Below are 23,494 nucleotides of genomic sequence, written 5' to 3'. Positions count from 1 at the left end.
CGCTTGGCGGGCACCTCCGGGTCCCCCATTCTGGTCTGACCCGCCTGATTCTCCCCGCTGCTCCACACCCCCTTTGCAGAGCGCTTACTCACCCGCCCCCTCCCCCGGCCACCCCTCTCCGCGCTGCGGCGTCCCGGGGAGAGTGCAGAGCTCTGCAAACGCAAGCAGTCCTAACTCGTGCGCCCGCCACGCTCCGCGCGGGTGCGGGCAGAGAGCCTGGGCTGGGATTGTACTGCTCCGCTGGTCCGGAGGCCGCCCTGCCTGCCGCCCCGCGTGCCTCCTGGCTCTTGGCTGACTGCGGGACCGTCCCGCGGGGCTCCAGCTGGGCCTGGAAACTCCTGCACTGTTCAGAGCACCGAAAGTCGACTCATCACCTAATTCGCCTGGGAGCTGGAGCTTAGAGAGCCAGGGCGCTGCTGGGCGCTGCTGGGCGCTGCTGGGCGCCGCTGGCCGCTCCTCCCCACCCCAGCCCCGCCCGGGCTCTGGGAGTCACACAGTTTGCCCCCCCTCGCCCCCCACCCCTGGCAGACAAAGGGCCTGGGCACAGTCGCCGCCTGGCCGCCGGCGCCCCGGGGAAGCTGCTGCGTGCGCTGTGGAACGCGCGGGAGGCGCGCGCCGTGGAGATGGGCCCGGAGATGCGCCTGGCTCGCATCTGCTGCTGGTGCTGCCTCCTCTACCAGCTAGGCTTCCTGTCGCACGGAACCATCTCAGGTACGTTCTAGAATGACTTTCCAGTTTCCTCTCCAACTTGGCCAGTATGGATCCAGGGCACACAGGAAGGCAGAGCTGGCGCATCCCGCGGTGCGTGTGTTGAACAGAGCTCTGTAGATAGTGGTGAAACAGCTTGCGGGGCAGATGAGCAGGTCAGGATCATAAGCGAACCGCACTTCTCTTGGCCATATTTTAGCATCTGTAAAAAGATCTACCACCACCCCTCATCCTAAGTAAATGTTTCAAAGCTGTGTTTACAGTACCTGGAAGGAAAGCCGGGAGGCGTACCGTGTGTTACTTTTCAGATTATGCTTAAGTTCTCACTGGTTTCAGTTAGCATATGCTAAACTATCACCACTACACACTTTTATTTTGAAAATGCCAAGGTCTGTAAAACTTCGTTGCTTGCAGGAGTTTCAGGAGCGAGACGGGTGGTCTCGCTTTCCTGCAAGCATGTGGTATCTGTATGGACCTTGTGCCTGATTGCTTGCATGATTGGCACTGTGGAACTTTAAGCCCGCACCCATCTACTTCATCCGCAGGGCTGCAGCTCACCCCGGATCTCCAGGAATGGGAAGTCGTGTTTCCTGCACTCTGGCGCCGGGAGTCGCTGAACGCCACGGGCCTCAGCGGGGGCAGAGCAAACCCGGGATCGGGGCGCAGCGCTGGGGGCAGCGGCCGGGGGCAGGTTTCGGGCAGCTCGCGCGAGGTGCGCTCAGTGGCCCGGGCGCCCCTGGAAGAAGCCACCGGAGGCCAATCTGAGCCCTGGTTCGCGTCTCCCCTGCAGTCAGGTACTGAGGACGAGGAGGAACTCGAGTCTCAGGAGCTGCCTCGGGGATCCAGCGGGGATACCGCCCTGTCCTCGGGAGCCCCTGCCTCGTGGCAGCCTCCTCTGCCCCCGAAACGGCCCTCGTCCCCGCCCCCTGCCCAGAAAGAGGAACCCAGCACCGAGGAGGTGCTGTTGAGGATCCCGGCCCTCTCCAGGGACTTGTACCTGCTGCTCCGGAGGGATGGCCGCTTCCTGGCGCAGCGTTTCGCAGTGGAACAGTGGCCCAAACCAGGTCCCGATCCCACCCGTACAACGGCTGACCCTCGCCCTCCCATGCCACCAGACGCGTCCTGCTTTTACACCGGGACAGTGCTGCGCCATCCTGGCTCTCTGGCCTCTTTCAGCACCTGTGGAGGTGGCCTGGTAAGCGTTCTGCTTCCCCAGTTCTCCATTCCATCCTGTATTTAATTCATCGGGCTGATTTGCATGCACCTCCTCCTCCATTCTTTCTCCTATTTCTCTGAACTTACTTTGACACCTCCAGGGTGCTCCAGTGAACCACAAGTCTTACTATATAGAAGGAGTTTTCAAGCACACTGTGAATTTCTTTGGGTTTCTGCCTTTCTATTGCTTATCAGTGGTTCAACTTCTGTTTGATCTCTTGAGTATCTAAAACGTGTCCACCATATGGTGTGTCTGAATAGTTTGAAATTAAATGGATCCGCTCCATGCTGAAGCCTTTCTATATTTGTTCCCACTCTCAGTTCATCATCTCTCGTTTTTATAGGTTTATCGTTGTCGTTTGTTTGTTTTTAGTGTTCTACTGCAAAACGGTCAGAACAGTTCTCTGGGAATTATATTCTGACAGGTGCTTGGAATCTATACGTATTCAGAACACATTGTAGACAAGTCCAATGCAAAGGTGATCAATCTAAAACTGCTGACAATTCTGGAATCCCACCAGCAGAGGGCTTTGGTTTAAACTGTCCCCCCAACCCCCCTTTTCCCCCTCTCAAGCTATTGGACAATATTCTCCTTTCCTTTCATCTCTCGATTCCATGTTGGAAAGTATCAAGGTGGAATATTTTCCTAACACCCCTGTTGGGAAAGTCAAAGGAACTCTCTCTACCTTTGTCTACCACTTGACCTTCTTTCTCCCTGGCTTGACCAAGTCGGCTTCCTAAGTCGGCCTTCACTATGTGTGGGGGTGGGTATAAACATATAGATGACAAACTGTCCATTTTAATGTGTCTTATACGTTCAGTTCAGTGGCAGTAACTGTATTTATCTTGTGCTTTTTTCCCCCACCACAACAACCCCTTTATTAAAATAAGGCAGAACTCGTCTTGAAAATCACCCTGTGAGTTGTGGCTCCCTTGTCATTGCTCTTCAGAGGGAGCCCTTGATGGATGGCTGTAGGAACAAGTGTAAAAGCTACCAGATGCCGTGGATGTGGATGAAAATCCCAACAAATGACAGTCAAAGCCATGGAATGTAAGAGAGGGAGAGGGAGAGAGAGTGCAGGGGAGAGAGAGGAAGAGAGTGGGGAGAGGGAGGGAGAGAGAGAGAGAGAGAGAGAGAGAGAGAGAGAACAAGACTGGAAACTTTTACCTCCGTCTCCAAAGGTCTCACAACTGAATGTTGTGAACTGTTGGACAGGGCTATATTTTACCAGTGGGGGAACATTCGAATATGGGTATTTTAGGGATGACTGAGAAGGTGGCTTGGAAAAATGACACGAAAACCTTTGAAAATGTTTTCTGTGGAACTGATACTTGAACACCTCAGCAGGGTAAACATTTTGTGGGGGTTTCATTGTCTGCTAGCTTTCGGCTGGGGATTAAATAATTACGTATAGAATGTTCCCGGTGTGGTAAGAGCCGTAGGGGGACAAAGCGTTTCACTGTATCGAGACTTGGGCTGTGGGTCAGATTTTCCAAATGAGCTATGCCCTCTCACCGTACTTAAGGGAGCAAAGTCAGAACCATGAGTAGGTTTTTCATGGGCTGAATAGGAGTTTGACATTCCTCCCTGTTTATCATGTTGGAATTTTGCTCCCTTTTCCTACTTGCCCCACAAGTATATACTCTGAACTGGGCAGTCTTTGTTATTGAAGAGAACTGACGTTGCCAGCAATACAGTATAGCAGTCAGACTTTGAGTCAAAATGTAGGCAAATAGCCAAGAAGGTAGGGTTGCTACTCCAACCCCCATGCTGGCCCCCTCCCTCATGAGCTCCTGGATTGGGGAAGAGAGGATAATTTGTGATATTGACCCTACCTTTGGCTTCCTCCCTGATTAGAAGTTCCTTACCTCTCTCATGGGGGGGGGGGGATGAGATTCTTAAATGATTGAATTAAAATCTGAATGGTCAGCTTTATGGATACTAAGTGTATTCTCGATCCGTGTTAAGGGATAGAATAACCTGTCTTCAGAGATGTCGTATGCAAATGGATGTGACAATGAGGAGTCTTGAAGTAAAGACATGCCATCTTGAGGAGTCAAATGTCATGACAGAGCTTAAAATTCCTTGCCCAAGGAAAGGAAAGCCTCAGTAGGGAAGATGGGGCTAGCTTTCTAATGTCCAGAAATTTAAATGGGTTCCTAAGAATGGGGAGATACTCTTCAGCCACCTAATAGCCAAGGAGTGTTTCAGGTAGAGGGTAGAGGGGCAGGCCTTGACAGAGCCTGTAAAGGAAATGCACAAAACAAACCTTTGTATCTAGAAATAGAAGACCTTGAAACGACCACTGAGATTAGACCTCTGAAGTGTCATCTACTACAATATGGGCCTTGCCTGGCTAAACTGAGGAGTTTAGACTACACGACTGCTTGTCCTGCAGCACTTATGGGAGATGCTGTCATGTAGAGGGTGGGCTATCTTCACACCTGCCAGCCTTTACTTTGTAACAAGCATTGTTCTCCATCAGCAAAGGCTTGCTTCCTGTGAGTTGCTTAGAGGAAGACAACTCACCAGGTGTCCAGGTATTCCCCTTCTCCATAAGGAGCTTGGACTGTTAGCTACTACTTAACCATATGCTTGAAATACCTCCTCTGTTATTACATATTTTAAAAGATTTGAAAATTAGAATAAAAGGAAAAGTGTTGTCAGCTGCCTAATGTTGTAAAGAACTTACTAAATTGGGTGTTTATTGCCCAGATAGTAAACCAATCTGGATTATGAAAATATTCACGACCTAATGGAAATTTTGGATAGAGAGGTAAATACTGCTTCATCAAAGTACTCAGTCTTCCTGGATACCCATTTCCCCTTATAATTGCTCACATTATAGTTGTGTATCTAGAAACTAATTTGCAGATGAACTGTTATGTCAATTTCCCCCCTCATCCACCATTAGGCTAATTTTGGATGATAACCTTTGCTTAGCTATTTATTAGATTGGATGGACCGCCCGGTAATGTAGCACTAATCAGTCAGACCTCTGTTCAGTGACTCCTGTACCGAAAGCAGGTGGAGAAACAGAAGAAGAGAGGCAGCATGGATGTTTTCCAGGGAGTGCTCACTCTCACCTGCTAATCTCTAGACTAATGAGGAAGTGTGTGATGGTCCTGCATTCGAATGCCCCTGAGTGCTGGGATTGGCTGCTTTGTTTAATTTCCAACTCACGACCAGAGGGCTTGTTCTTTGTAGGCATCAACAACCAAAGTAACAAAAACCCATAACACTGAATAAACAATAATGATGTAATGAATATAGCATTTTACGTCATAGTCTTTAAAATCTAAAATATATAAAAGTAACAAATTCTTGAAAACAGTGCAACAATTACGTTAGCCTGAACTGGACATCATAATATTACTGTTTTGTTTTGTTTTGTTGTTCAGTGATACGCATGGCTTCATGCACACAAGTCAAGGACACTTTACAGCTGTCCTACATGTCCAGCACACACAGCCAAAGAAAAGTAGACCACTGACTTTTTTGCTTGTAGTTAAATATGGTAGTCTTCTCAGAATGATACTCAGAAGTGACTAAATCACCTGCCAATTCTTTACTTAAATGGAGAGTTTTAACTGTTATCCCAGCACTCAGAGGCTAAGGCAGGAGAATTGTGAATTTAAGACTAGCCTGGGCTACACAATGAAACTTTTTTTTCCAAAATCAAGCAAGAGGTTTGTGTGTGTGTGTGTTAGTTTATTTTTTACTTATTCACTTTATATCCTTCTCACTGCCCCCTCTCCCAGTCACCCCTTCCCCCAATCCTTCCCCCATTCCCCCTCACCTTTTCTTCTGAGCAGGTGGGGACCCCCTGGGTTTCCCCCAGCCTGACACTTCAAGACTCTTCCAGGCTAGGCATCAAGAGAATATGGAACTTTCTATATATAACATGGTTTTGTTCTTCATCATACACTTTCCTGGAATCAAGAATTCCATGCTGTGATGAATTTTGAACACATTAATATTTTGGGACCTCTGCTTTGGATAAGTCATCCTATCAGGGACCAGTGTGAGAGCAGATGTCAGGGCAGGAATGATGGAAGGAGAATGAATATCCAGTAGAACAAATGGGCTACATATCCAAAGGTCATGTGGGTGTCTTCCTTGAGAGAGGTGAACAAATGACTCCAGAGAGGAAACAGGAGACAGACCAAAGCAAGGATACCACCCAAGTCTGACTTTCGGAACCAATGAGCTTTATTGAAATTATTTACAAGACTATGGTGAGAGGTTACTTAAAGGATCAGAAATAACTCAAAGACAGTATGGAAGCCCACAGCAGAATGGGTGCCAGCTCACAAAAGCTGGGAACCTGGAGCACTCTGCACAGCCTGTAAGCAGCTCATCGGGTTGGAGAATATTCTCTAGCCCAGCTGATCCTGGCCTGGTCTTGGCTTCCAGATGGTTTAACTTCTCTGAGTGTGTCTGAGCAGTGGGCGTTGTTTATTCATGCTTGTGGAGGGAGAGGCCTAGTGAATATGCTCAGTTTCATGAACTTCCTGAAGCCATTGAGTTGTTTACCTCTTGAGCTTGTACTTCCCTACAAGATAAAAATGTTTCACTGTTGCTTACAATAGGGGTTCTCAACATGTAGGACCCCTTTAGGGGAGGTCTAATAACCCTTTCACAGGGGTTATCTAAGGCCTTCCTACGTATCAGATATTTACATTATGATTCATGAAAGTAGCAAAATTACAGTTATGAAGTTGCAACAAACATAATTTTATGGTTGGGGGTCACCATGACAATAGGAACTATGTTAAAGGGTTGTAGCATTAGGAAGCTTGAGACCACTGTTGCTTTTCCTCCTTGTAAATATCCTGTGCCTTAGGCAGGTTTTCTTTCCCATTGTGGATTGATTCATAAAAACATACTCAAACTTTGACATATTGTGACAGAATACTAGAAAATCAGAGAGAAACAGAAAAAAAAAACTAAAAACTTGTATTAAAGAGAGATCATCTACAATGGAATGGACATCGGTTGATCAGAGATGATTAAACCTGTTGTATTTGACATCGGAGCATGGATTATCCAGATTCAAAGTAGTATTTCTGAATCTTGATTTGTAAGAGAGGCCCATGCCCCATTAAAGTCTAAGGTCAAAAGAAATTATCTTTGAAATAATAAAGGTTTGGAATTTAACCACATAGAACCACCAAAAAGTGATATAATGAAAATCTCTTCTATACCTGTTTCCTCATTGTCGCATCATATATTACTCCTTGTTCCTTTTAAGTATAAAACATGCTATTTGGTTGTCGTACATCGTCTGGAGGCCACTGATGTACAAACATACATATAGAACGTTCAGGTTTTTATAATATCTCCACTTTATGTGTTTGAGATTTTCCTTTTTTGAGTAATTATGGGTTATTTGATCTCAAAGCTTTTTTTTTTTTTAATCATCTCCCTCAGTTTGTCTTGATGGACAGTTGAATGATTACAATAACCTGCTGTTATTGGGCAAGGAGGCAATTTTGTGTGACAAAAGGCATGTGTGTGTGTGTGTGTGTGTGTGTGTGGTAACACATGTATGATGATGTTTGCCTCTAAGAATGTGTAAGCCCACCTGCCCCTGTAGAGTTACTAGCACCACTTTTACATTTTATTTCTTTATCTTCTATCTTATAGAACTTTTTTCTTCATATCTTTTTACCTACTTTTCTACTTGAGTTTTGCTCTTCTTCATTGATGATTATAGAGTTCCTTGAATATTAATATTTTTAGTGACATTTTAATTAAAACTAATACATTCTGAGAATAATTTTAAAAATATAGAAATATCTCATCTGTAGTCCTCCATTCAGAGAGAGGCACTTACCTTTTAATGTTTTTTATGAAAATATTAAACTATGACAGATATTGGGAAACTAGGAAAAGTACAGTTTCTTAAATATCCTTTTTGGTTTGTAAGATTGGACTAAAAGTCACAGATTTAGAGGATCTAATGGACATGTTTGAGATTCTTGATCTCACACACTGTATTTTGTATGTAATCGCTTCACATTTTAGTTCTTACTTGGCAGTTTTATTTGTAGCATTCAACTTATGATGAACATCTGCCTAGATGCCTATACATTCATATATACAAAAGATTTGTAAATAAGCCTATTGTGCTGTACTCTGAAGTCTTTAAACCTTCATCTGTTGTCCTTTACATCATAAAATGCAGAAGGCTTGGAGATAAAGTACAGTAGATGCTGTTGAATGGAAGACTACAGGTATTGATCTATACTGATAATAGTGAGTTCCTTGCTCATGTTTAGATCTGTGTCTTAGACTTGAGACAATTCCATTATGGGCCAAAGTTTCCAAAGAAAATTTACATTTACTTATCTAATATTTACTTTCTTAAAGTTTACTAACTGAATCATAAGCAGCATATTAAAGATTGCATTTTATTTTATTTTATGTGTATAAGTGTTTACGTATGTGTCTGTGCATCAAATGTATGCTGGGTGCCCTGGGAAGTCAGAATAGGTTGCCTGAATCTCTGAAACGAAATGAGGACAGTTGTGAGCGACTGTGAAAGTGCTGGGAATTGAACCCAGGACCTCTGCAACATAAACATATGATTGTAAATGCTGAACTATCTCTCCAGTCCCATATGCATGTTTTAAAACGTATATAGAAGTCTTAAACTACTTGTAAAGCAATACTAAACAGCACATGTACATTGAAGTTCATTAGGAAGGGATTTTTTTCATTTACTAGTAATTATACCACTCCAGATAGTTTATGATATTTCTACTTGAATAAGTAAATAATAGGAAAACGTGTATTCATGTTGGGAAGTTGGTTATATTAGGGAAGTAATTCATGTGTGTTTACAAATGGTGGGATAAATAGCAGTCACTTTAGGTTTATGGTTTGGGGAGGCTTTCAGGTTCCCTAGACAAATGAGGAACGCGATTTGATGCAGAGTTCAGTGCGCAGCTCCAGTTAGCACATCGCTGTGTCCTCCTCATCTTTTGTCTGATGCCAAACCGGACTGAGAGAAGTGACAAAATGGGAGGTCAGCCAATCCAAGCTACCTGGACACTTTTATAGAGTGATCACGTGTTAGTGTTGGAAAGCCCCTGGGGATTGGATAGTTGGGTACTCATTTGTGCAGGAAGGGGGACTTGATTTCATATCACAGTTAGTGTACAAATATCTATACTAAATCAACTCTTCATACTTTCATGCTGTGAAAAATGGTGGTGAATCTAGGCAATTATTGTGACACACATACACACACAGAGGGAGAGGGAGAGGGAGAGAGAGAGGGAGAGAGTCATTAAAGTCATATTAATAGACTTGAAATAAAGTTATATTGCTCCAGATTTTCGTTTAACACCATTGCCTCAATCTGGCATAACTAAAGACATAACCATTTATATAGCAAACCCACACCATCACACCTTTAACCAGATTTCTTGGATATCTCGGTGCCTTATATATTAACATGTAGTGTGTGTACACCAACATTAGAATCCTGGAGAAAGGGTAAATAAGGAGTTGGTGAGATAAAGATGTTGAGTTTGAACTAAAACTCACAGTTCCATATTGAGATTCAAGCATAAAAGATTTGCATTTGAAAACTAAAATGTAATTCCTTTTTCTTCCCTATTTTTGATTAGTTCCTTAAGAATTTCATACAGTGTGTTTTTATATTTACCTCCTCTCCCAACTCCTCCCAGAGCCACCACCAGTTCACTGCTCATCCGGTTCTCTGTTTTCTTTCTACTTTGTTAACCCACAGAGTTTAAACTGTGCTGTCCACCTATTCATGGATGTGTGGCCATGCACTGGACCTTAATCAACCTGCTGTGAGTCACATCTTAAAATAAATGAACCCTCATTCTGTCAGAAGGTATCAGTTACTAAGAGCTCCTCAGCTAGAAGTAGGACTTCATCCTCACCTCCTGTTTCACTATGGGAATTCTTGTCTGGCTTGAGATTGCTTGGGATGCAGGCACGTGGTCAGAACCATTGCAGCTGTCCTCCTGTGACTGCACAGGCTGGTTTTGTGTGCCAATTCCAACATAGCTGGAGTCATCACAGAGAAAGTAGCTTCAGTTGAGGAAATACCTCCATGAGATCCAGCTGTAAGGCATTGTCTCAATTAGTGATCAAGGGTGGGAGGGCCCATTGTGGGTGGGCTGGTAGCCTTAGGTTGGATAAGAAAGCAAGTTGAGCTGGGCAGTAGTGGCACATGCCTTCAATCCCAGCAGTTTGGAGGCAGAGGCAGCAAGATTTCTGAGTTCGAGGCCAGCCTTGTCTACAGTGAGTTCCAGGACAGCCAGGGCTATACAGAAAAACCCTGTCTTGGAAAGGCCAAAACCAAAACCAAGCCAGGGGAAGCAAGCCAGTAAGTAACATCCCTCCATGGCCTCTGCATCAGCTCTTGCTTCCAGACATGCTTGAGTTCCAGTCCCGACCTCCTTTAATGATGAATAAGCCCCTTTTGTCCCCAACTTGCTTCTTGGTCATGATGGAATAGAAACCCTGGTCTGTAGGGATAGAAACCCTGGTCTGTAGGAATAGAAACCCTGACTAAGACAGTGACTGAAGAACACTCTTTACCTATAGTCGTCTGCTTCCTCTGGTGCTTTCCATCTTTCTTTTGTAGTGATCTCTGAGCCCAGGGAGGAGAGGATATGAGACAGATGTCCCGTTTATCTGTAACATGAGCAGAGCTCCCCACAATCTTTAAAATTTCTGCATTCTTACCTGTTGTCAGTGTCTGTGTTAATCACTATCAAGTACAAATAGAAGATTCTTTGATGAAAGTTGATCTCAGATAAGGTTGAGAGAGACATTAATCTATGGGTATAGCAATAAGTCATTAGGAATTACTTTATTACTACATTCAATCAGTAGAATGTGAGTGGCAGATTCTCCACTAGGGCCCATTTATGTGCCTTGCCTCAAGTTTGTGGTCCTGATAATTGTGGCAGGCATGGGTTTCATATTGGGGAGGGGATATTAAGTACAATTGAAAGTGGCCGGTGGTTGTCTACGGCCATACCACCCTGAACGTGCCCGATCTCATCTGAAAGTGGCCGGTTGCTTCCACAACATCCATGTACTATTGCACCAGTGACTTGTCAGAGCAGTCATGATTGCAGCTTTCAGAGTTCATGGCTAGGTGTGATTGTTGTACTGTGGATCAAATCTTCCAGCGCTATAAAAGCAAGCCAGTAAGGATGAAGCTTCTAGGTCGATACCAGCTCGATTTCTCCTCGCTTTATGATTTAAATGTGTGTTATCTTCAGTATAAGCTCTTACCTTCAAGTTCTAGAGGGTAACCATTGATTGTCACAGCAATCTACTGTAGTATTTAGGGGTGTGTTATGCAAGCTGAACTCTGAAGACAGCCATCCTAGTGGCTCCGAGAAACCACAGAACTCAAGATCTTTAATGAACATTTTACATCCCCCAAACTTTAAAAAAAATATTCTGAAAACCTCGAGTTTACTCTTTCCTATAATTTTCCTTTTGCATAAATTATAACAAGTATAGATACGCTCTGTGTAAGCCTTCTAACAGCCTTCCAAGAACCTACTCAGATGCCACTGAGCTATTAATTTGAATTAATGAAGATTTTTAGTGTTAGTATGCATGTCTTTCTATTTTATATTTTCCAGCACCCCCAAAGGAAAAGGGGCACAAGCTAAAATGCAATTTGCATTTTATAAAATATCTTAAAAATAAGGTAAATTAGATTATTTTAAACCACAATAAAAATTAACTGGCAATAAGGCAGATGGCTTATTCTACCTTTTCTCTAGTCATTAAAAAGTAAAGCTCATCAGAGATAAAATATGGAGTATACCTTCAGATTGACAGGGAAGTACCTACCACAAAGTTAAGATATAACTAAGTAAAGACTGAGATCCATTGTTGCTCCAAATTTTTAAATCACCAATGGAGAGACAATTACTAACGCTATGTGGGAAGATATGTAAGCTAGAATGTCAGGGCAGTGTAAATAAGCTCACCGGAACTCACTAGGACTTAAATGATAAACTGTTTTAAACAAGAGATGGAATCCTAGGTCTTGTCTGTGTACTCATTCATATTCTGAATTTGATGTCAATAGTCCTAACAAAATCATTAGAATTCCCAGTGGAAGCAATAAATATATTAAGAAGAGTGACAAGGCAGATAATTTTGTCAGCTAATCTGGTTTCTCTTCTCTCCTTACAAAGGATGCAAAACTTCAAAACTGTGTCATATCAAAGTCGCAAGCCTGAGTACTCTCCTAAAGAATCATGTAGACAAAAAGCCAGCCCAGCATAACGTTTGAGTAATTTGTTGTTGACATAACTGCCTTCTAAAAATTAAATTAGTCAGTGCCCAATCTATGTACTTATAGATAATTCCTAATCCCAATAAAGTGTCAGTTTTAATTTCATGAGGTTGAAATAAGTGCTTTTATGTAGTAGTGTTTTAAAATTATTAAATTGATAATCTTAAGATCAAGTGTCCTCCATAGACCACTTTCCAAATATGGCCTCATTATTTCTCACTAGTAAGATGCAGTCATATATGTCAGACTGACTCAGTCTAGAGTAAATCACTATGCAAAACAACAAATTGAAAATGTTCTGAATGCTTTCTACCTCCCATTCTTTACAGAAATTATGAATTACATGCCATGAACTTCAACTATGCCAAGTTGAATAGTTTTCAGTACATTTACAGAATAGTACCACCTAGTTGTACAACTTAGTTGAGGTTCAAAACATTTCCATCAATTCAGAGTGTCTGTCACTCTTTGCAGTCCCTTCCCTCTTTGTCTCCGGTCTCAGGCAGTAGTAACCAGTCAAGTTTCTGTCCACATAGATTTACCTGAACTTTTCCTGTAAATGAAATCACACAAGCTTAGTGTGTATCTGGTTTCATCCAGTTATCATCATGTTTGTGGCCACATTGTACATTCTCTTTCTCCCTTTAATTAAAAGAAATTAAGAGTTTATTTCTATGATCTGATTAATCATATCAACATTTTTGATGAGTAAAATATTTACTCTTATTTATTTTTATTTTCATTTTGTTTTAATGTGTTTGATTGATATAGAACTACATTACTCCTCCTTCGGCCTTTCCTCCCCCGAGACCCTATTGGTTACTCTTCCTGAATATTCCACTTCTCAATGTCATTTCATTAACTGATGAGCATTTAGATTACTGCCATGTCTAGGCAATTATGGTAATGCTAATATAAACATTTATGAATAAGTCTTTGTGAGGATACATATTTTTCATACTCCTAGAGTAGATATATTGAAATGGAATGATTGGATCGTGTGATAAATGGTGTTTTAAAGTCACTTAAAGTTTTGGCAAAATTAATTTTATCTTTTAAATTTTGATGTTCGAATTAAGTCCCACTTTTTATCCTGTAAGTTTTATGTTCACTCTGCATTTCTAAGGGATAAGATAATATTAAACCTTTTATTGTGAGGGGAGCATTGGAGTAGTCAGAGGGAGGTGACAAGAAAGAAACACGAGTGTCATTTGAAAGTCATGTCAGCTGGTACAATGGTGGATTAAAGACATAGATTTGCACACTGGAGATGCAGCTTAGCTGGCTGAATGTTTCCTGGTATGCACAAGGCCCTAGGTTTGATCCCATACAGTAGTATATACTCAGCAGGCAGAAAATCACAAATTAAGATGAGTCTCAGGCTAGCCTGAGCTACATGAGTCTCAAATTAAACCAAAGCAAAAACAAATTAAAAACACGTAAGACAGGAAGAGACCACGGAGAGGGAGAGAGTTTGGGGTTTTGGCTTGATTCCCAAGATTGATTATTTTTATCTTCAATTCTACAGTTCCTTGTTAAGTCCCAAGGGTTTACATAATCTGTGTGAATTGAAAACACTATTCCTATGAGGGAGATAGAGCTATGAAAAGAATAAGTAAGAAGAAAGGTAAAAGAGGAATTTGAGTCTGGTGATGTATACTCGGGGTATGTTTTAAATGTGAGAATATGGAAATGCTTATTCCCTCGGTTCCATTTGGATGCTTTGGAATAGCATGCTGACGTTCCCCTGGGGAAGAACAGCCTACCTCTGCCCATTCATGTGGCTGCCTGTTAGCTCACCAGTGATATTTTAGAAAGTGGTTCAAGAACTTGGCTGCTCCTGCCTTTGGCTCCGGAATCTCCACAAGTTAAAATTTATGTTCTTGGTGACACTGTGTTATGTGTTCGTGTTCTGAACCTATTAATAGCTCACCATAGGCTTGTAACAGAGTACGCCAGTCTATCCTGGGCGTTCATGGTCAAATGTCTGCCTCATTCTTTCATCTCTGCCCTCTAACTCTTGCTCCAGCAGAAACATACCAGGTATGTATGACCCTCCCTGTTCCATGGAATTTGGAAAATACACATGAAGGAGAAAACAAAAGAATCCCCATGATGCAATGTGGTTAGAACCATAATAACAGCATGGGCTTCTGAAAGTACACTAGAATGTACACAAAAATTTTGTCTGTGGTGTGATACATGTTTTATAGAAAACATATGACCTCATAGATGAGCTTATATGCTGTCTACTTTTTAGTAACCTAATTATATTTCAAGGACTCTATACAATGTTGCTATGTCAAGGAAACTTTTTAAAACATATATACTAACTTCAAAAATACTTTCTTAGTTCAAGTCAGGTTTGGATATGCCGATTTACTTAACATTTTTAAGGTATCCTTCAAATTATGTTTTGAAAGGAGTAGAACATTTAAATACATAAAACATAAATCTTTGTGAGTCCTGGCAGTGGCGGTTAATGGATTACATGAGAAATACCTGCTGAGCAGGGAAAGAAGCAGATGCTTCCACCTGTTATGCACTCCTGAAAAGACACTTTGGCCAAAGCAACCAAAAGAAAGCATTTAACTAGGAACTTTCTTACATTTCCTGAGAGTTAGTCTGTTATCACCATAGCAGGAAGCAGGCAGGCATGGTGCTGAGGCACTAGCTTCTTTTTTCTTTTTTCTTTTTCTTTTTCAGGACACAATACAGCAGTTTGTATTTGATCTCTGATCATGTGATATAACTTATTTTTCCCTTTTGTTATACATCATTTTAATATGTATTTGCTTTTCTGTACCATGGCTTCTTAAATCATGCTATTTCTCTACTAGAAGGAAAATTCTATTGCTAGAAGTATAACTATATCCAAGAAAACACAGGAAATACCAGCAAAAACAAGTAGAGTACACACCACACACACACACACACACACACACACACACACCTACACATAATACCCATTAGGTTAATTATTTCTGTTTTTTTTTTAATTTTTTTTATTTGATATAATTTATTTACATTTCAAATGATTTCCCCTTTTCTAGCCCCCCACTCCCCGAAAGTCCCGTAAGCCCCCTTCTCTTCACCTGTCCTCCCACCTACCCCTTCCCACTTCCCCGTTCTGGTTTTGCCAAATACTGCTTTACTGAGTGTTTCCAGAACCAGGGGCCACTCCTCCTTTCTTCTTGTACCCCATTTGATGTGTGGATTATGTTTTGGGTATTCCAATTTTCTAGGTTAATATCCACTTATTAGTGAGTGCATACCATGATTCACCTTTTGAGTCTGGGTTACCTCACTTAGTATGATGTTCTCTAGCTCCATCCATTTGCCTAAGAATTTCATGAATTCATTGTTTCTAATGGCTGAGTAGTACTCCATTGTGTAGATATACCACATTTTTTGCATCCACTCTTCTGTTGAGGGATACCTGGGTTCTTTCCAGCATCTGGCAATTATAAATAGGGCTGCTATGAACATAGTAGAGCATGTATCCTAATTACATGGTGGGGAATCCTCTGGGTATATGCCCAGGAGTGGTATAGCAGGATCTTCTGGAAGTGAGGTGCCCAGTTTTCGGAGGAACCGCCAGACTGATTTCCAGAGTGGTTGTACCAATTTGCAACCCCACCAGCAGTGGAGGAGTGTTCCTCTTTCTCCACACCCTCTCCAACAACTGCTGTCTCCTGAATTTTTAATCTTAGCCATTCTGACTGGTGTAAGATGAAATCTCGGGGTTGTTTTGATTTGCATTTCCCTAATGACTAATGAAGTTGAACATTTTTTAAGATGCTTCTCCACCATTCGAAGTTCTTCAGGTGAGAATTCTTTGTTTAACTCTGTACCCCATTTTTTAATAGGGTTGTTCAGTTTTCTGGAGTCTAACTTCTTGAGTTCTTTATATATATTAGATATTAGCCCTCTATCTGATGTAGGATTGGTGAAGATCTTTTCCCAATTTGTTGGTTGCCGATTTCCTCTTGATGGTGTCCTTTGCCTTACAGAAACTTTGTAATTTTATGAGGTTCCATTTGTCAATTCTTGCTCTTAGAGCATACGCTATTGGTGTTCTGTTCAGAAACTTTCTCCCTGTACCGATGTCCTCAAGGGTCGTCCCCAGTTTCTTTTCTATTAGCTTCAGAGTGTCTGGCTTTATGTGGAGGTCCTTGATCCATTTGGATTTGAGCTTAGTACAAGGAGACAAGGCTGCCCCCTTTCTCCTTATCTTTTCAATATTGTACTTGAGGTACTAGCTCGGGCAATTCGACAACATAAGGAGGTCAAAGGGATACAAATTGGAAAGGAAGAAGTCAAACTATCATTATTTGCAGACAACATGATAGTCTACCTAAGTGACCCAAAAAACTCCACTAGAGAGCTCCTACAGCTGATAAACAACTTCAGCAAAGTGGCAGGTTATAAAATCAACACAAGCAAATCAGTGGCCTTCCTATACTCAAAGGATAAGCAGGCTGAGAAAGAAATTAGGGAAATGATCCCCTTCACAATAGCCACAAACAGTATAAAGTATCTTGGGGTGACTCTTACCAAACATGTGAAAGATCTGTATGACAAGAACTTCAAGACTCTGAAGAAGGAAATGGAAGAAGACCTCAAAAAAATGGGAAAACCTCCCATGCTCATGGATCGGTAGAATCAATATAGTTAAAATGGCCATTTTGCCAAAAGCAATATACAGATTCAATGCAATACCGATCAAAATCCCAACTCAATTCTTCACAGAGTTAGAAAGAGCAATTATCAAATTCATCTGGAACAACAAAAAACCCAGGATAGCTAAAACTATTCTCAGCAACAAAAGAAAATCTGGGGGAATCAGTATCCCTGACCTCAGGCAATACTACAGAGCAATAGTGTTAAAAACTGCATGGTATTGGTACAGTGACAGGCAGGAGGATCAATGGAACAGGATTGAAGATCCAGAAATGAACCCACACACCTATGGCCACTTGATCCTCGACAAAGAGGCTGAAAACATCCAATGGAAAAAAGATAGCCTTTTCAACAAATGGTGCTGGTTCAACTGGAGGTCAGCATGCAGAAGAATGGGAATATTTCTGTTTTCTTTTTGTCTGGTTGACATGGCAATTGGTGAGAGTGGAGTATTGAATTCTCCCACTATTGATGGATAGGGTTCAATATTCAACTTAAGCTTTAGCAATATTTCTTTTGTAAATGTGGGTGGCCTAGTTTTTGGTGTTTGGATGATGAGAATTTAGATATCATTTTGTCAGATGTTGCCTTTGATGGGTTTAAAGTGACCTTCCCTGTCTCTTTTGATTAAGCTTGGTTGAAAGTCTATTTTACTAGATATTAGAATGCATACTGCAGCTTGCTTCTTGGGTCCAATTGATTGGAAGACTTTTCCAGCCCTTTACTCTGAGAGATTTACATCTTAATCTGCAGGGAGCAGGGCCAGGGCCCCAGACATGGGCGTTTGGAACCTCAAAGCCAACCTGCAGAGGTGTACTGTAGTTAATCAGCTGGCAACTAAGCACACCAATGTTGTCCCCTGTGGAGTTCATTCTCATTCAAACTATCACACAAAGTGTGAGGCGAGCCATGCCTTCATTGTTTACTTTATAAACACTACGAAGAAAAATTGACAAATGGAGATGATGCTGTTTCTATTTGCACTGGGCTTTTTAAAGCAAACAAAAATCAGAAGATTTAACCAATGGTATAATTGAAGACTCTTGTGCTCAATTGTGTACAAGAGTATATCATACTAATACTATCAGACAGTACGAGCACTCTTCACAAACACCCAGTAAGACACAGTCTGCCATTCAGTTTTATTGATAGGAATTCAGGGCCTATGGGAGGCAAATAATTCTTCAAAATAAAGGGTATGGTTATATCTGGGGTGAGATTCAAAACTGTTTCATTTTTCATGAGTCATGATTCTAAACATAATTATGTTAGAAAACATGGGGCTCAAAGACACATTTATGTGCTAAGTCTACTCAATTCACAACCCAATTGTATTTCAAGGACAATGAAATGTTCCTATGTAAGGGAAATAGTCCATATTATTTTATCCAAAGTTGATGATGAAATTGACAAGGTGTAGATATAGGGGTAGAAATATATGTTGGAAATACAATCTCTCATTCTCTTCCTTTATGTTTCTTTTGTTTGTATACTTGATATTTTAAGACAAGAAATTTTCACATAGCAGAGAGATTTATTTGAAGTTTGCCAGATATTGTTAAATATCCTCAGCACTTCTTTTTTATGAGGAAACTCATTTATTATCACTATGTGTTTGCTCAAGATGTGCGAGATATGTGAATGTTGTTCTAAGGGGTCAGAGCATTAGAAAAGCTGAGAACCACTGATCTCGTGAGAAAGCTGGATCAGGAACTCCAACAAATTCCTAGCAGTTTCTTACTTGGTAATCTCACTTTGCCAGCTCCCTTGCTCCCAAGTGAACCTGACTGATTGTCTTCCACAGCATCCTAGGAAGCTCACTGTCTCCCTTCCCTAACCTGGAGCTAGGCACTACAGTGAGGTGATGTGGTCTCAGGAAATCCTTGCCTATTTAGAACACACTACATGTTTTCTTACAGATTTCTCTGAGATATAGGGAAATCTTTATTGTAGGATAGTAAACTAAATTATAAGTAAGGATATAAAAAGTCTCAATCTGAAAATTCTCTCGAGTCCCCTCATCCAGCAAGCTGCTGTCACAGAGCACTTTCCTGAAGAATTACTCACAAGACCCCTGAGCCAGCTGCAGCAGAGTCGGTCTGACTCTTGTGGTCCTTGTCCTAGAACCCTTGAGTTTCCGGATGTGAATAGTGTTCTGTTGGAATTTCAGATATGGAGGAAAGAAAAGTGGGTCTCCTCTCTGCGTTGCTCTGGATAGAGGGTATGTTCACAGAACGAGTTTCTTAATTTCAAAATTATCTAAAATTAAAGTACTAAAATTAATAGTTGCAATTCGGTTGTTTGAATTAATGATGCACACTACTGTTCATTATGTCACCTCACGCTTCTTCCCAAGTCTCAGATAAGTGTGACGATGATAGAAGGAAGAACGGTAGTGACTGAGGGTCAGTCAGCGAGGCTCCATGACATCCCGCCATTTCCAGTTCCCTCGGCATCCCTGCTACCATCTCCCAGATGTTTCTCCTTTACATCTCTGGAGGTGACCTTGTTTCCATACACTGATCCATGGGTATTCATCCTCAGCTGTTCTTTATTGAGATGTTTCTAAGTTTTAAGGGAACCCCCTCTTACTATAGTTTTAATAGGTAGAGGCATGGGTATGTAACAGTTACTGTGTTTACATAATTATGACTTTGCATATGTATTAAATTGCATCACAATGGTGTGTCTCTCTAACTTGTTTATTGATGTGTAGGACCAGGGTCCTACCTTTGGCTATCTGTGTATGTTGTTCTCTGGTGGAGACATAGTTTTAAGCCATTTGTTCACATTCATATCCACATTTCAAAGTAGCTACATCGTAATGCATAAGAGTAAGACCACCAGTATCCGCGGTCGGCTAAGGGAAAGAGCTTCACTTCTCATTACTGTTCATCACTTTCAAGTCAATATTCAATCTTTCTGACACTTTTAAATTTATACTTAAAGTAAGGGAAATGTTTTCTATTTAGATAGCTGTAGGTCATATTAGAGAACTATATGAATTGGTTCAGGAGCATTGCAAAGGACTGTGGGTATGTAGGTAGGATGAATGCTGGGAAGTATTGTCCTGTGACTGGAGGATGTTTAAAAGTATCTGGTCTGTATACCTAGATGCCCATTTAGGACAGGCAGAGTATATCCAGATGTTGCCAGTTTTTCTCATTTCTTCTAGTTAATCTGTTCTCTCTCTGTCTCTCTCTATCTCTCTGTCTCTGTCTCTGTCTCTGTCTCTGTCTCTGTCTCTCTCTCTCTCTCTCTCTCTCTCTCTCCATTTCCCTCTCCCTCTCTCACTTTCCTTCTCTGCCCCTTCCTTCCCTTCTCTTTTTCTTTTCCTTCCTCTCCCCTTCCACCTCTCTCCCTTCTTCCCTCCATCCCCCCTCTCTCTGTGTGTGCATATGTGTGTGTGTGTGTATCTGTATGTTTGTGCCCAGTTTCACACACTTGAACATCACTGCTGTGGAGAAGGGCACGGACTGGGGCATCATGCCTGCTAGATGAAGCCGCCCACATGCACAGCAAAACTCTTCCAGCTGCTCTTCACGGCATCTGGGATGAAATGCTGATGGCTCTGTCTGCGTTTGTTCATGGCAGTGGCTGTGAGGAAAGACTCCTGTTCTGGGCTTCTTGTTCAGCATCACTTTACCCAGTTACAAAAGATAATGGTTCTGTAGTAGGCTAGAGTTTTGCACATCTCCTTAAGACACATCTCAGGAAATAGTATCTTAGAAGGAAGAGAGAGTGCGGGCTGGCATTACTGAGATGATATATTCTGTCAAATCACCTAAAGATGCTTCTCCCCAGTCGCACTATAGTTCTCCTTCATACATGTCCTGGCCACCGTGGACGTGAGTGCTCTTTTTGATGGCCAACATCTTTGATGCCTCTTTGCTTTCATATCTTCTGAGCATCACATGGCCGTGACCTTTGTACATTTCCTCAGTAGTCTATTAGTCATTCCATAAAAATATAATGCTCTGTAACTGTAAAACTTCATAACTACATGAAACTACATGGGTTAATTCAGCAACACAGATTTCACGAATGTTAAATTTCACCATTTTTTTTTGCCTAAGGCCTTTATTTTCAAATGTGAGCATCATGTTGAAGCTCTCATGGTACCTTGGCAGCCAATTTCTCCTCCCCCCCCAAGTCTCCAGATGTAACCACTATTCTCAACATTGTAAACATATTTCCATTCATATTTTTATAATTTTGTTATGCATGTGCATCCATAAAAGCCCAATATTGTTTTGTATTTTGAATGCATAACTGGCATCATTCTGTAGAAGTCTTTCTAGAACTTTCCTTTTTCAAGTCATAACATACAACACCAATTAAAAATAACAAAACTCCACCCACATCCAAAGCAACAGCAGATGCTGATGCTATACCCCTCATAGTTTTCCTCAGGGCTTCCTCTACACACTTGTCCACCAAATCCTTGTATCTTTCCTCTTCCTCCTCGTCCTCGTCCTCGTCCTCGTCCTCCTCCTCCTCCTCCTCCTCTTTTTTCTTGAGACAGGTTTCTCTGTGTATTCCTGGCTAGTCTGGGACTCACTCTGTAGATCAGGATGACTTTGAACTCATAGAGAACCACCTGCCTCTGCCTCTGGAACGTTAGGATTAAAGTCATATGTCACCACTACTGGGCCTCATTTTATCTTAATACACATGCTATTTGACTAAATATGTTTCAAAAGATAAAATAACTCAGACCAAAGAGCAAATTTAGAGATAGCCCAACGAGAATAATTTCTTTCTCAGAGAGGAATATCACATAGCCATTTCTTATTGAATTCTAAGGAATTTATATATTCTTTATCTCTCCTTAGTCAGATCAGAGAGAGAGAGGGAGGGAGGAAAGGAGAGAGAGAGAGTGTGTGTGTGCAGACTGAATAGGAGCTTAAAACCCAAAACAGAATTTTTTTTTATTCGATATATTTTTTATTTACATTTCAAATGATTTCCCCTTTTCTGGCTCACCATTCCCCGAAAGTCCCATAAGCCCTCTACCCCCTCCTTATTCCCCCATCCAACCCTTCCCACTTCCCTGTTCTGGTATTCCCCTATACTGCTGCACTGAGTCTTTCCAGAACCAGGGGCCACTCCTCCGTTCCTCTTGGGCATCATTTAATATGTGGATTATATCTTGGGTATTCCACATTTCTAGGCTAATATCCACTTATCAGTGAGTGCATACCATGATTGATCTTTTGAGACTGGGTTGCCTCACTTATGATGCTCTCCAGATCCATCCATTTGTCCAAGAATTTCATGAATTCATTGTTTCTGTTGGCTGAATAGTACTCCATTGTGTAAATATACCACATTTTTTGTATCCATTCCTCTGTTGAGGGACACCTGGGTTCTTTCCAGCTTCTGGCTATTACAAACAGGGGCTGCTATGAACATAGTGGAGCATGTATCCTTATAGCATGCCGGGGAATCCTCTGGGTATATGCCCAGGAGTGGTATAGCAGGGTCCTCCAGAAGTGTCATGCCCAGATTTCTGAGGAACCGCCAGATTGATTTCCAGAGTGGTTGCACCAAATTGCAACCCCACCAGCAGTGGAGGAGTGTTCCTGTTTCTCCACACCCTCTCCAATACCTGCTGTCTCCTGAGTTTTTAATCTTAGCCATTCTGACTGGTGTGAGGTGAAATCTCAGGTTTGTTTTGATTTGCATTTCCCTAATGACAAATGATGTTGAACATTTCTTAAGGTGCTCCTCAGCCATCCGAAGTTCTTCATGTGAAAATTCTTTGTTTAGCTCTGTCCCCCACTTTTTAATAGGGTTATTTGGTTCTCTGGGGTCTACCTTCTTGAGTTCTTTGTATATATTAGATATTAGCCCTCCCAAAACAGAATTTTATTGTATAATGCTATTTATTTTATCAACAATATGATGAAAACGGATACCCTTTTAAATTTCCATAAATTAATAAAAAAGGTTAAAATCTATGGCAGTTCAGTGAAGGCATTTGTATAGATTTTTGTGGTCTTCGAGTTCTGTTTGTAAGTGCGGCAAATTATGCTTTATAGTAAGTACATTATCAATGATAATAATAATAATAATGTGACAAATCTGGCTTTTTCTATTTCTCCCATTTTATGCAGTATATTGGCCCAGTTGTTAATGGTCAATTTTATCTTCATGAATCACAGTGTTTATCAAACAGGCATGCATTCATATATATATAATTTCCTTATAAAATGTCCATGCTGATGTATATTTCTATGGATGCTCATTAATGTGGCTGGGTTTATCGGTTTGTGTTTATATCTGTGAAATAATGAAAGCATCTTTGTGCTCTCTTGATGTTCCCACGCTGAACTCCAAACAGTATTGCTGTTGAAACAATTAACCTTATTTTGTCTGTAGCAGAGGTCTGGGGCATTATTAATTTAGACTATAATTGAGTAAAACATGTGACTCCAATTCTAAATTAATTCAGTCTGCAGCAGAATGCAGTAGGGGGACTTGCCCTTCATACACATTGTTCTGCTAATGGTTGAGTTAAACCTGATTGGAATTACATCCACACATGGAGTTGAGTTCTATATGTGGGT

The 23,494-nt window shown here is 41.5% G+C and overlaps 1 protein-coding gene across 1 annotated transcript in view; it reads left to right on the top strand.

The window, feature by feature from the left end:
* Positions 1-623: 623 nt before the first annotated feature.
* Adamts19 (ADAM metallopeptidase with thrombospondin type 1 motif 19) overlaps positions 624-23,494 on the top strand; it is a 201,116-nt gene continuing 178,245 nt past the window's right edge. The window contains exons 1-2 of the mRNA XM_052155432.1: positions 624-711; positions 1,254-1,903. Of these exons, the coding sequence (XP_052011392.1) occupies positions 624-711; positions 1,254-1,903 (738 nt within the window). The remainder of the gene's footprint in view (positions 712-1,253; positions 1,904-23,494) is intronic.

This window comes from Apodemus sylvaticus, chromosome 13 (assembly GCF_947179515.1).
Source record: "Apodemus sylvaticus chromosome 13, mApoSyl1.1, whole genome shotgun sequence".
In the NCBI taxonomy this organism is placed as follows: Eukaryota; Metazoa; Chordata; class Mammalia; order Rodentia; family Muridae; genus Apodemus; species Apodemus sylvaticus.
The sequence above is the reverse complement of the archived record's forward strand: the minus strand, read 5'-3'. Positions and strand labels throughout refer to the sequence as shown.